The sequence below is a fragment of the Triturus cristatus genome, chromosome 8 (genome assembly GCF_964204655.1).
Source record: "Triturus cristatus chromosome 8, aTriCri1.1, whole genome shotgun sequence".
NCBI classification, from domain to species: Eukaryota; Metazoa; Chordata; class Amphibia; order Caudata; family Salamandridae; genus Triturus; species Triturus cristatus.
Genome location: NC_140591.1, coordinates 440,744,973 through 440,759,148, shown reverse-complemented (window position 1 = coordinate 440,759,148; position 14,176 = coordinate 440,744,973). Strand labels below are relative to the sequence as shown.

The 14,176-nt window shown below is 45.9% G+C and overlaps 1 protein-coding gene across 1 annotated transcript in view; it reads left to right on the top strand.

Moving 5' to 3' along the window:
* Nucleotides 1–5,227: 5,227 nt before the first annotated feature.
* Nucleotides 5,228–14,176, top strand: part of HTR2A (5-hydroxytryptamine receptor 2A) — a 359,985-nt gene continuing 351,036 nt past the window's right edge. The window contains exons 1-2 of the mRNA XM_085620418.1: nt 5,228–6,713; nt 11,635–11,835. Of these exons, the coding sequence (XP_085476544.1) occupies nt 6,260–6,713; nt 11,635–11,835 (655 nt within the window). The 5' untranslated portion in view covers nt 5,228–6,259. The remainder of the gene's footprint in view (nt 6,714–11,634; nt 11,836–14,176) is intronic.

The window sequence follows — 14,176 nt, the reverse complement described above, 5'->3', positions numbered from 1 at the left end:
TAGCCCACTTTCCAACATATGTATGTGTGTGTGTGTGTGTATGTATGTATGTGTATATATATATATTCACTGAAAAAACCATAGGTTTCAGGCCTGATATAGTTAGGAATTAGCATTTAAAAAACCTTTGAAATTCACTGAAAAAACAATAGGTTTTAGGGGTGTTATAGCTAGCTGGACATTTCACTCAAACAAAACCATTGAAATTCCTCCGATATAGTTAGTTGTACTAACTACATCTCGCGCGCCCGCAATCCACTGCTGATGATGTCACATATTACATCATTCATGACATGGTCAGTGACATCACTGATGACATCTCAAATGACATCACTGATGACATCACTGATGACATCATCCAGTGAATGTGGTTTGGTTCGTTATTTAAATATGTATTATATATCTAGCAATTTGCATTGAAGAATGAGTGGATATATAAATATAAATATCTGGATGGAGGATTTAGTAGCAGTGTGATTGACTGTTTACTTGACTAATTTATAGTGTCTCACTAAATATATTGGATAGTGACTAAACTGTGTGAATATCTGTATCACTTTGTCAGTTGTTGTGTAAACTGCTGCACTAGTTGGTTACTAGCTAAGTGAAAGTCTATATTATTTATTGATTATTTAACTGAGTATTTGTATGGGAGAGTGAATGTGTGTGTGGTTCGGTGGGGGGTGTGTGACTGCCCAAAGATGTGTGAATAGTTGATTCAGTAGGTATATGAAGTTAAAACTACATGTTATAAAAGTTGTTTGGGTGAGTGAATATCTTTATGGGTGTGGCGATGAGCAAATATATATCTCAATGGTACATGTCCAACAAACTAGAAAAATAAAAGCCAGTGTATGTGTCAGTTCTTGTTTATAAATAAGTATACATAAGACTCAGTGATTGTATGAGTGACTGTATGGATAACTGTATACTTGTAATAGTGTTTTATAACACACTAAGTATGAGTTATTATCTATATGAATAGATGAAGTGGTGTTTTTATATGTGTATAGCTAAGTAAAAGTAAGTATGATCCATTGTTTGCATAAGTGAGTAGGATGACTTCATAAGTGATTAGGATGTGTGCTGGTGTGTTATGTCGATGTAGATGTATAAGTATATTTGATAGTGTTCTATTGATCATTGACAGCATGTATGAGTGAATCTATAGGTAAGTGATTACATGTGTGTATAGATCTAGGAATCACTGAGTGGGTGTTTAGAAACTTGTATTGGTGTATCAATGGTTTTAAATCTGGCACTCTGTATTTTACAGTGAGTGATGAAAGGTTATACTAGTGTATGATGAGGTGTATCTGATTGTCACGTGGATGATGTCATCAGTGATGTCATCAGTGATGTCATTTGAGATGTCATCAGTGATGTCACTGACCATGTCATGAATGATGTAATATGTGACATCATCAGCAGTGGATTGCGGGTGCGCGAGATGTAGTTAGTACAACTAACTATATCAGAGGAATTTCAATGGTTTTGTTCGAGTGAAATGTCCAGCTAGCTATAACACCCCTAAAACCTATTGTTTTTTCAGTGAATTACTAAGGTTTTTTAAATGCTAATACCTAACTATATCAGACCTGAAACCTATGGTTTTTTCAGTGAATTTCAAAGGTTTTTAAATGCTAATTCCTAACTATATCAGGCCTGAAACCTATGTTTTTTTCAGTGAATTTCAAAGGTTTTTTAAATGCTAATTCCTAACTATATCAGGCTTGAAACCTATGGTTTTTTCAGTGAATGTCAAAGGTTTTGTAAATGACAATTTTGAATGTATTAATTGTTATACTGATTTTTTTGATACTGATTTACTACATTTTTTAAACTATTTATTTTTAGATATATTTTTTTAATTACATTATACATTACAATACAAAATATACTTTCTCAGAATGAATTTCTTTAGTTTAAATACTTTGCAAATAGGCAATAGACTTTTAAGTACAGTAGTTACAGTTGTTGCAATGGGCAACACAATTTCAAACACAATGCAATATTGAGCTCAATGTGAATTTCTAGCCAAATGCAAATAGCTACTTTATGGATTACTTTTCTAACCAGAGGACTGGATCCTAGATTCAGTCCTTGGACATCTCCTGTAACAGTTGAGTAAAAGCCTTTCGGTTACAGTAGTGATTTTTAAGGAATATTATTGTAATTTAAAAGTTGACGCTTAAAACATTTTTCACATAGAATAACCAATGTTATCCTATGGCAGAAAATTAACTTAGCAGGTAAGTAGTGTAATCATTAATTTTTCTTACACAGTGGTGGATCCTGGATCCAGCACTGGACAATCTCCTGTAAACAGTTGAAGGAATGTGTTTAAGTCATACAGACGATTTTTTAGGAATATTTTTAGTTTGTGAAAATATACACTTAGAAACTTTTCTGGTGAAAACCACGCAATGGATTCCTATGGAAGGAAATACAAGTTATTGGTAAGTACGCTTAGAATTACTTTTCAGGGTCAGTGCTGGGCTAACTGATGCAGCCCTGGGTTCTCTCCTGATCACAGGTGAGTAAATCGGAATTCGTAATTCGGCTGATTTTAGAGGAATTTTTGTATGTTTCGAAAATGGACACTTAGTAACTTTTCTGGTGAAAACCACACAATGGATTCCTATGGAAGGAAATAAAAGTTACTGGTAAGTACGCTTAGAATTACTTTTCAGAGTCAGTGCTGGTCTAAAAGATGCAGCACTGGGTTCTCTCCTAATAACAGGTGAGTAAATCGGAATTCATAGTTCAACTGATTTTAGAGGAATATTGTAAGTTTCAAAATGGACACTTAGAAACTTTTGTGGTGAAAACCACACAATGGATTCCTATGGAAGGAAATACAAGTTACTGGTAAGTACGCTTAGAATTACTTTTCAGGGTCAGTGCTTATCTAAACGATGCAGCACTGGGTTCTCTCCTGATAACAGGTGAGTAAATTGGAATTCGTAGCTCGGCTGATTTTAGAGGAATATTTGTAAGTTTCAAAAATGGACACTTAGAAACTTTTCTGGTGAAAACCACACAATGGATTCCTATGGAAGGAAATACAAGTTACTGGTAAGTACGCTTAGAATTACTTTTCAGGGTCAGTGCTGGGCTAAAAGATGCAGCCCTGGGTTCTCTCCTGATAACAGGTGAGTAAATCGGCGGGGCTTCTCCACGGCTTGGACGAGCCGCTATACATCCATATATCTATATAATGCTGATTGTACTGCTGGTCAGAATATAGATTGGAAAGTGTGCCCGAGAGTGCGAGTGCTTGTTCGCTAGGAGCAACTCTTTGTTTTTCGTGTAATACGGCTAGTCCAGCTGTGAAGGAGCACCACTGCGGATACCAGGGTTCCAGAATGACTGTAATCAAGTGTCATTTTTGGATCGGCAGACTCCACTAATTTACAGCACTTCAACAAATAGAACATGGAATTAGCCCACTTGAGGGTAATGGATTATAACTGCATATAGTGAAAGCGCTGGCAGACCCACTGGGGAATAACACATTTGGTAGAACTACCTGTAACATGATGCATTGGGTGAACTCAGTGGGCGCCCAGGAGGGCAGAACTATATTGAAAATGGTAAACAGGTGGCTACAATGATGATGCTGCTTTGCTTTTCGCTCAGGCCTGTTATCAAGGACTTGTGTCCGAAACGCGTTAGGCCTCACCTTTTCAACCCCTGTGAAGTTGCTGATTGTGCCGCTGGGCAAAATAAAGATTTGAAAGTCTGCCCAAGAGTGCTTCTTCGCTAGGGGCAACTCTTTGTTTTTCATATATAGATATACACACACACAATACAACACACCTATTATTATGAGGGCCGACCATTGACCGTAATGAGGTGTGTGATTACTTTTCTATCTTCACACACGATTTGATAGTAGAGAAGGTCGTAAAGCGGACCCGGGCAAAACTAACTGCCTTTTTGGTTTTTTGATACACTCGCTCGAAAGTACCTAAGCACACTACTGCGACCGGTCCTCACAACGCACCAGCCCTCACAAAGATAGAGTTTATCAGGTTCTGACTAGGCCTGGGCAAAAATTTTGTTCCGTTCGCGGAAATTGCGATAATTTGACATTTTTGCGTTCCGCGGAGAGCGCGAAAATGTCAAAAATTCCGGTTTCCGCAGCTTGGCGATAATTTGTTTCTTGCTCGCGCTGTAAAATGATACATTCTCGCGCGCGCGCGATCGCCTTACCTGAATCCCTGCGTTCGCCGACAAGTTTTCTTGATCCGGTCGCGTTCTCCATGAGATGTTGTATTGTTTTTAGCCATTTGCGCTGTCTCGCGACAGTTCGCGCCCGCAGTGACGTCATGCGTCGCGCGATCACGTCTTTCTTCTCGCGATCATGCACCGCGAGAACAACTCAAAACAAGATGGCCGCGCCCGCAAGCAACCACATGGGTAAGTTGGCGACCCGCAACCATGCAGAAAATCTCGCGAACATGCCGGAAAAAAACTTCCGCATCTTCGCGATATTTCTGCTTGTTTGCGATAATTTTAAACATTCTCGCGATAATTTGCGAAGGTTAATTCCGCAAATTCCGCCCACCCCTAGTTCTGACAAGGTTAACCCATGCTGTGAGGACTGAGTCAGTCCCCAAAGGGTGGATTATGCATGCCCACACACACACACACGGGCGCAGCTTGGTCAATAAGATTCAAGGGCTGAGCTTCCGAGTTCCCAACAATCATGCTGGGATGTCTTGTTAAAACATTATATAAGAAGCATGCCATGAGGGGGGCTTAAGGGTTAGTGGGAAAAGAGAGGAGGGCAGACGGTTAGGGGCACTTAAAACACAACATTTTCCCAACTAGTAAAAATGTGTAAGGCCTTCAAAACAGAGAGGATTGTGTGTGTGTGTTTGTCAGTGTGGACATATAAAAACTCCAAGGTGAAATCCGATTTCGCTTCACACTACCCAACTGAAAACTTGTACCCAACTATTTACAAAGAATTACAATTTTTAGGAGGGTGTAACAGCCCAAACACCCCATCCCCTTGAAGCTACGCCTCTGCACAGACACCCACGGCACACATATATGTAGATTGTCTGCAAAATGAAGCCAGAGACGTAGCCCGGGATGCGCCCACCGCGCATGCCATGTGTGGTTGTGGATCTGACACACTGAGCCGGGCGGTCAGCAGGAATGACCTGGTTGTTGATATCAGGGCTGTTTTGGAGCGCGCGCTCTGGATCCGTGTGTTCCGTCACTCCTCTGCCTGCGAGTGATGCGTCGAGTTGTTCAAACAGGTGCTGACATTTCCAGAGTGCACTGTGCGCAGACAGAGCGCCGGCCGCTGGCAGAACCCTGGGTGGGGAATGTCAGAGAGAGGGAAAGCGGACCTGGAGGGTGGCGTGGGCAGGCTGCGCGATCCTGCATACTTCTGAAGTCTGCAAAACTGTGACCGTAGGTTTTCGTGCATCGTGGAAGAGTGGGGGAGCGGAGCAGCCTTTACGCGCGCACCTGCACTCAGGCGTCAACGGCATCAGATCTTATGGATGGAAACACACCCGAGTGCAGCGATCTGCGCAATCTGGGACACTAGGTAAAACGTGTCCTGGAGGTACATGCTGGCTGTCGCTTGTGTGTGTGACCACTCGTTGCTCTTCCATCACTTATTCCGCTGCGGGTCTGTGCAAAGAGAGCTCCGCCACAGTAGAGAAAACTGGGCATGAGAAGTTACATGGCATCTGTCTGGGGGGCAAGGCGCAGGCGGACTCGGTGAGACGCCTGTCAGAGAGAAGCGGTGTTCTGCAGTGGCAACTCCAGCCTCCCGTATGAGCCGAGGACGCCCTGCGCCTGCCACCATGGGAGAAACACACTGGATGGATGCTTTTATCAGCATTTCACAGAAAAGCGAGGGGCAGAGTCGGGAGAAACAGAGAGCAGGGCTCCCGGCGCGTAATGCTTATTTGGACTTGCGTTGTTGTTGTTAGTTGTGGTCGAGGACGCGTGGGTACCATCGAATTTTAACGCGCAATTTTAGACGCGCAAGTTCAAGATTGTGTTTCTCGTGACTGGCTTTTTGTATTTTGCAAACTGGATAAAAGTCGCCACCCTTGGTCGTTAAAGCGACTGGGGAAGCACAGGAGGGCTATGGAGTGCTCGTGTGCCCCCATTTTATGTGCACGTTGCTTCTGACAGAGCAACGGTGTCCGCGCAGTAGGGAGCTTCTGGGCTGACACTCTTCCCGATGCCTGCCTGGTACCGCTCCGGGGGGCACTGAACCCAAATGTTGGAGGAAAGTAAAACCTTGATGTTTTTTCACGTCATCTCCTCGCAGAGCTCGGGCTTAGCCATGGACATTGTGTGCACGGAAAACTTTGGGAACCTGAGCATGAGCTCGCTCATCCAGCTGCGCCAGGACGGCCGGGGGCTCTACGAGAAGGAGGCGGGCGCCGGCGAGGGCACGGCGGCCGAGCTGCTCAACTGGACCGCGGGGCCCCGGAACCTCAGCAACCTGACCTCCGAGGGCAGGCCGCCCGCTCCCGACAAGAACTGGCTGGCCCTGCTGACGGCGCTGGTCATCGTGCTGACCATTGCCGGCAACATCCTGGTGATCATGGCCGTGCTCTTGGAGAAGAAGCTCCAGAACGCCACCAACTACTTCCTGATGTCCCTGGCCATCGCGGACATGCTGCTGGGCTTCCTGGTCATGCCGCCCTCCATGCTGAACATCCTCTACGGTGAGTTTGTCCATATTCGCGCAGCTATGTGATCCTGGGCGAAACATGCATGCCTATGTGTTCTAATACCTGCAGACATATGGGGAGGGGGGGGGGGTCCTAGAGGATGTTAGTTCCTAGTGTGGGTGCTAGACGCCCCCTACTTGGAACGACCCCGCCGGGACCCTTTCGTGCTTTAATAAAAATTGTGATCTTGGCCGATTCACTGAAGATACGTGCACCTCCGTTCTGAATACCTGCAGGCGATTGCGAACACCTGGAGGTCGCTCAGTTCCCAGCGTGGATGCTAAACATCCCCCCCCGTTGAGTGACAGCGCTGGAACGCTCACCCCTTAACTAAAAGCTGTCATTCTTGGCAAATGAATTGCAGGCGATTTGGGAGGGGCTGAGGGGGATAGAAGATGCTGAGCAAAGAGGAGGGTTAGTTCGCACTGTGGATGCTGATTACCGCACACGTTTAGTCACCAGTTCGAGACCTTGCCCGCTTAACCAAACTGTGTGATCGTAGGCGAATCAGCTACAACAGTCGCCTAACTATACACTTGTACGCAGGGTGGGTTTTAACAGGCAGCAACGGGACGGCCTATTCCAACCTTCCTCACTGGTACGAATGACCTTGGGAAAAGGAGGACACGAAGTGGTTGTCACTCGCCTCAGAAGCTCACCCGGAGGAAGGCGGCGCTGCAGTGATAGTCCCTGCAGCAGGGCGCTCCAACTGAGTAACTCTTTCCCCTCAGTCTGCATTCCCCAGTGATCAGTGTGCATTAGGCGGAAAAAGCGAGGTTTCCCATCTTAATTGGGACACGACTTCAAGCTATTTATTGTATTCTGACCGATGCGTCTTGCTTTGCGCACAGGTGCGCGCACGGGGATGCCTGCACTTTAGGACGCCCCTTTGACATTACGTCATAACTAATATTCCGATTTAACAAAAGGGTGTGCTCCCGGTGCTCTTTTAGCAAAGGTGCACGTTTATTTATATATGTACGTATACATTTAGTTTCGATCTGCCCAGGTTCACATAATGTCCAAACATAGCAAAGGCATGAATTAATTTCACTCCTTCCAAGCCAAAAGGTATTTTCCCGGTGCAGCCAATAGGGAGGTATCCTGAAACTAACAGGCAACTTGTTCAAGCCCAGAACTTGACACAATGCTGGGTATTCTGTCAGGCCCTAACTTGTCCTTATGTCCCTATTTATTAAATAAGTAGGACAATACAGAAATAACCCATCCCTGGCTGTACTACATTTCATACACATAATTAATGCATGTGTTCTGTTGCTGCTCGTGTAGCGTGTTGAAAGCGTGATGTTTCTTGCAGCAGGTTTGTACCTCAGGCTATGTTCACACTCCGATATGCTGTGGTAAATAAACGCCCTCTCCCCGCCCTTTCACGTCATGTCAGGAGCCGTCAGTTCTTTCATTGGAGCTGCGAAGCGCCTCTCTCGCAGCGCTATGATTGTCGTGCACGTGGAAGCTGTGCACTGAACAGACCAGCAAACAACACACTAATGTTCGTCCCCAAATATCATGGACTGGAGCTGGGGAGACACCCTTTACTGAGTTTATCTTCAGGCAAGACAGCTAGAAACAAGCACGGCTCCTGGTCCGCGTTTAAGATAAATACATGCGGCGAATGACTTCTCCTTGCCACATTTCACCTTTGGAGAGAGCCCACGCCGACACCCCATGTGCTCCACCCCCGGCATCGAACAGACAGCACAGCACCGACGAGGCGTTGGGTTAATGAATTAGGAGGAGCAAGCATCACCTCTAATCAGAAGTGCTAATTAAGTGCACGAACTCTTGCAGGGTGGTGCTGCTCCTACGCACGCCCCAGCCTGGTGCCGTCAGCGTACTGTACGATCCATGATGTAAGGACATTTTGTGTTCACACATCTCCGCATAAAACATACCCTCTTAGCAGCGTACGGGGTCCACAGCACCCAGCACACCGGCACCTCTTACCAAGGCGCAGGTAGACTTTAGAAAGACAGCCTGGTGCCTCAGGCACGCAGCAGCACTTAGGGCATCAGACCTGATATTGATTTGGACAGTCCCAACTCCTCGCTGCACTGTACAGAAGTGCCCACTTGTGGCAATACGTATAGTATAGCGCTGAACGTAATGTAGTTGCGGTAACCTGGGTGCTCCCGGACACAGATTTTCCCGAGCACGCGTTCTCCCCAGATGTTTTCGTGTGCAGCGAACAGTGAGCACACGGTGTGCACTGCATCTCAATTCTTGCAGTGGGAGCACCAGAGAGCCCGTCAGTGTGAAATTTCACTCAGGTACACGACAGGACGGGGCCTGGTGCGCGCGATTTGTACAGGTACTTACGTTGTCAGTCAATAAAAATGTATATAACTTCCCGCAATATTCTGAGCTCCAACTTGTACTGAAACGGTGAGAAACAACTTAATTCACCAAACATTAAAACAAGAAAAAAATGATTCTGGTTACGCCAGTGTCTCTCGTTTTAGAGACTGTGAAAAACAGGTGAATCCGACGAGTGGTGTTCTATGGTGCCCTCTGCTGTACATTCTACGTCATTGCATTGGACTAGACAAGTACAATAGAAAGGCGGCCAAAATATTCGCTTCTGACGGCCGTGATACCTCTTTTATGGGTCTGTGGGTCCAGGACATCGAATGATCTGCACCACCCCGACAGTTAATTTTGTTATTCTAATGAAAAGCATCACAGCCCGAATCCCTGCCGGTTTAGACTGGGCTAACAGGGAGTTCATCTTTCCTTTGCACATGTAATGTCATAGCACATATAGTGAGCATTGGCTGTGCAGATTTACGAAATGGTTCTTCCTCAGGTTTTGGGTTCACTGGTGTCTTAAATAGTTAAAAGGCTGGATCAGCGGCATATTGAATCTAAGACAGTGGTACACATGTTCTGCAACGTTCACATGTGTTGCTTACGGCAGAAAGTGTAGCAGCAAACAACAGAATTTCGTACACTGGGTTAATAAAAGGGCACAACACCACATTCCACCCAAAACAGAAGGCAAGATAACAATTATTGAAAAACCCATCAGCACAATGCAACAATGCATCACAACAGCACAAAAGAGAACACGTCATCACCACAATGAAATGTAATGTAACAAATATGGACAAACAATGCAACCTCCAGCAGTCTGCTTTCATAGTGCAGTGCTAAACGTGCTTGCACCACGTACGTCCTTAGCACCCAGAAGATGTAATAGTGCAGGTCAAAAATGTTTTGTGTCACTCCTCCCCCCACCAACTATGTGCAAAAATAAGGTAATGAATTGTTAGCAGATAAACTACAGTTTGTATAAAAAAACTTGCAAGCAACATACTGGAAGCAAAGTATAATTTACAATTGTAAGTAGAAAGGATGGAAGTATTGTGTCAGCTTGGTACATAGAGACATGGTTGCTAGGTTTTGATATCTGAGTGGGCATAATTCACCTTCACCGCCGTTCACCCTCATGCACCCTCAGCTTCAGCTCAGGACCCATAAAATGGCTGACGGGCAATTATCTCATAATAACACTCACTGGAACGTTAATTAATGGTGTAGTGCAGCCTGCAGGTGTAAGTAATAACGGTCTAGTTTTTTTCAAATGTAGACAATGACAAGCTTTATAATATGCACAAGTTTTATTTTTTAATGTAGTGCCTGATATTAAGAGAACATTTCACAAAAAGAATAGCACATTTATTGACTCTTGAGTGAGTGCACACTTATGCCAATCTTCTTTTCACTCGTTGTTATGCAGAATTACTATTATTGCTGCTGATAACATTCAGGGCCACTAGAATTATGTGGTAGAGGAGGGCCAAATTATGTGGCAAGGTTTACTAGATTTTGTGGCAAAAGCCAAATCTTGCGGTGTAACGAGGCACATCTTATGAAAGTATTCATTATTTTGTGATTTTTACAATTGTTAATGTCTGGGCATAGGCGCACATCATTAATACGAGTTAAACACCCAAATATTGCAATGAGCAACAGAAAGGTGACCAGTAAACCTTTGCAAAGGGCCTTCTACTGCACGGCTACAGATGTCCCTGCGTTTTTGGGAAATTTGAACCATTTGAGCCATAAACAGATTTTTGGAGGTAAAATCTGCAGATTATGCAGTAAAAGATGTATTAATGTGGCAAATGCAGAAAATCCATAATTATGCGAAAAACGACTAAGCTGCACAATCACATAACTCTAGTGGCCCTGATTAGGCCCAGGGTAATGCTAATATCTTCATTGGGGCTATTAGAACGCTTGCCAGGAAAACAAAACTTCTTTTGTTTAGTTTAAACAAATTTAGATGAACTCTGTGCTTTCGCCTCATGCACTTAGCAAGCAATGCGGGCGTTGTGTGTTAGCATGCGTAGTTTGAAATGATGAAGCAGCAGAACAAGTGAGTGTCACATTCTGATTGGCTGGTGGAACATAATTACATCACAATCTTCCGATTTGTGCAAAAGGGTCAGTCGTCATCAGTTAGAGTCTTCCCTGTGCATGTTTTGTTTGATCAATCCATGGGCTGCACCCACTAATTTGTTTTCAAGTTCAATCCGGGTTTCACTCTTTCTTCATCCAAGTGGGTACTCTCCTCTCAGAAATGACCACAGAGTCAACAAACTTCTTCCACCCAGTGACAATTTGACAGAATGTTTGCATTCCTTTTAAACTGGTAGCACATTTTCGTAATTCTCCTCTTGAATGTGAAGAAATTAAGCTCAGGGGGCTCTTTTAACACGAGGTTTGGTGAATCTCCTAACAGAGCAGGCTGTTAGCAAGAGATCCTAGCTGTGATGTTGCACCCATCTGACACTTACGCAGAGCTCTATTTAAAGCGACCATGCAGAAGTTGATGAAAATGAGTTTTTTCCCATGGTTTCCTAACCGAGGCTGTTCTCTTCTCCCGCTGCAGACTACGAATGGCCCCTGAACAGGAAGCTGTGTGCAGTGTGGATATACCTGGACGTGCTCTTCTCAACGGCATCCATCATGCACCTTTGCGCAATCTCCCTGGATCGCTACATCGCCATCCGGAATCCCATCCACCACAGCCGCTTCAACTCCAGGCAGAAGGCCTTCACCAAAATCATTGCTGTTTGGACCATATCTGTTGGTAAGTGTGCCCGCCACCTTGTAAATGTTGTAGACTTGTAAAGCGCACAGCTACCCCAGCAACGGGGCGTTCCAGCGCTGTAGACCGCTGGGGAACCCATCCTGGCTATCCCTGTGAGATGGTCTCTTTCTGGGTATCTACAAGGTGAAACCAGGCATCCCCAGCATCTGTGGGGGGCCGTTGTAGAGATGAGGCAAGCTTAATGCCCAGAGTTGCCGAGTGTGTTCCTGGTTAGAGTAGGTACCAAGGCGAGAATTATCGAGTCTGTTTTGACCCTGGTCCACGACCCTGCCGCGTCGGGAATTGAACCCTGGTCCCTGGCCGATTCTCTGCTCATGGGTCTGCCGCCTCTAACTAGTGAGCCACACCTCTCCACCTTCTATTTACAGGGACTGATTTGTCTGAGTTGCTACTGCTCGAAAACCGAGTCACCTTGTCTGATGAAATTCACATCAGTGTCAATGGTGGTCTCTGGGCAGAAGTGGTGTTTGGTTGACAGGTCAAAAACAACAGGTGCGTTAACGGTGATGGCACTCCCCATTGCAACTAATGAAAATGCCAGCTGAGTAGTGACCTCATTACCCATTAATCAGGCATCAAATTAAGAGTTGATCAGGTGTCATATTCCTAGTTGGCCAGTTCTCAATCAATCAATCAGCATTTATATAGCACAGCACTGGGTGCTGAGAGTGACGTGCCCCAATCGAAAAACCTAGTCTTGAGTTTCTTTCTGAAGTCCGCCAGGGAGGGTGCTGGTTGGAGGTGGAGGGGGAGGTCATTCCAGGTCTTGGTGAGGATGTAGTAGAAGGAGCGTCCCCCGCTGCGGCTACAACAGATGTAGGGTGTGTGTGCGAGGGAGGGAGGAGCGCAGGTTTCTTGCAGGCAGATGGAAGTTGAGTCATTGGTTGATGTAAGACGGTCTTTGATTATGAAGGACTTTGTAGGCGTGTGTGAGGATCTTGAACTGCCTTCTCTTCTAGATGGGAAACAGTGGAGGTTTCTGAGGTGGGGGATGGTGTGCCATTTGGGGAGGTCCAGGAGGAGTCTGGCTGCAGTGTTCTGCATGTTCTGGAGTCATCTGAGGAGCTGGGTAGAAATCCTGGCGTAAAGAGCATTGCAATATTTGAGGCAGCCGGTGATGAGGGCCTGATTGACTGTCTTTCTGGTGTTGGTTGGGATCCATATGAAGATTCTGCGGAGCATGCAAAGGGTGTGAAGCAGTAGGAGGTGACTGCATTGACTTTGGGGGACCTTCTCAAAATCAAAACGGGCCAAGGAGGGCACCAGGCGGATATACCTCCCCTCACTTGCTGCTGGGGCCCTGACGCAGCTTGTTCCTCCCGCCGCCGTTGATTTCCAGCTTCACGGCCGCAGTGGGGGGGACTACAGCTCCCAGCAAGCCCTGCGCCAACATCCTGCACCGCCCACCCACTTCCAGGACCAGCGCGCCCGGAGGCACTTAAATTGCGGCAGCTTCCACTAAGGAGCGGGGACCTTCTCAAAATCATAACGGGCCGAGGAGGGGACTAGGCGGATATACCTCCCCTCACTTGCTGCTGGGGCCCTGACGCAGCTTGTTCCTCCAGCCGCCGTTGATTTCCAGCTTCACGGCCGCAGTGGGGGGGGGGGGGAACTACAGCTCCCAGCAAGCCCTGCACCAACATCCTGCACCGCCCACCCACTTCCAGGACCAGCGCCCCAGAGGCGCTTAAATTGCGGCAGCTCCCTCCGCGACGCAGATGCGCGTGGACGCCGGGCAAAGGGCGGGCCGTCTGTGGCCGTCCGGGGCAGTACGAGACTGGGCTGGGCCACAGATTTTGGTCCTTGGACTTCTGAAATCGCCCATACAGAACTGGGTAATAGAACATATCACAATTAGGTCTTTTATCTAGGGACTGTTATTGTGCCTCATTTGCCTACCTGTTTGTTTGCTTGTAGGATTGTGTTTTAACATAATTGCATTAAGGGATGCTGGTTGTTCCCAATTAAGGCTTTTGTCGGTTTTTTAACCATATATTTTGTTGTACGCACATTTAGAGAGCCAAATATGTCTAAAGTTAACAAGGAGAACGCACGTCCTACTTCAGCTACCCTTGACAATTATCTTGTTAAAGTAGTTGACAAAATTAATAAAGAGCGCCGACAATCCTTGGGTCTGGGGAGTATCTCTGCTCCATTACCTAGTGCTCCCAATTCATCTATTTCCTTGTCCACCTCATCAGGGGATGTTAGTGGTAACTTGGAGTTTCCTGCACTTCCAACTACGGTCACCCATGTAGAACTAGACCCCAACCTGATCACGCCAGAGTCTTCCCATGTACCACCAGTTTCATGCTCTCCG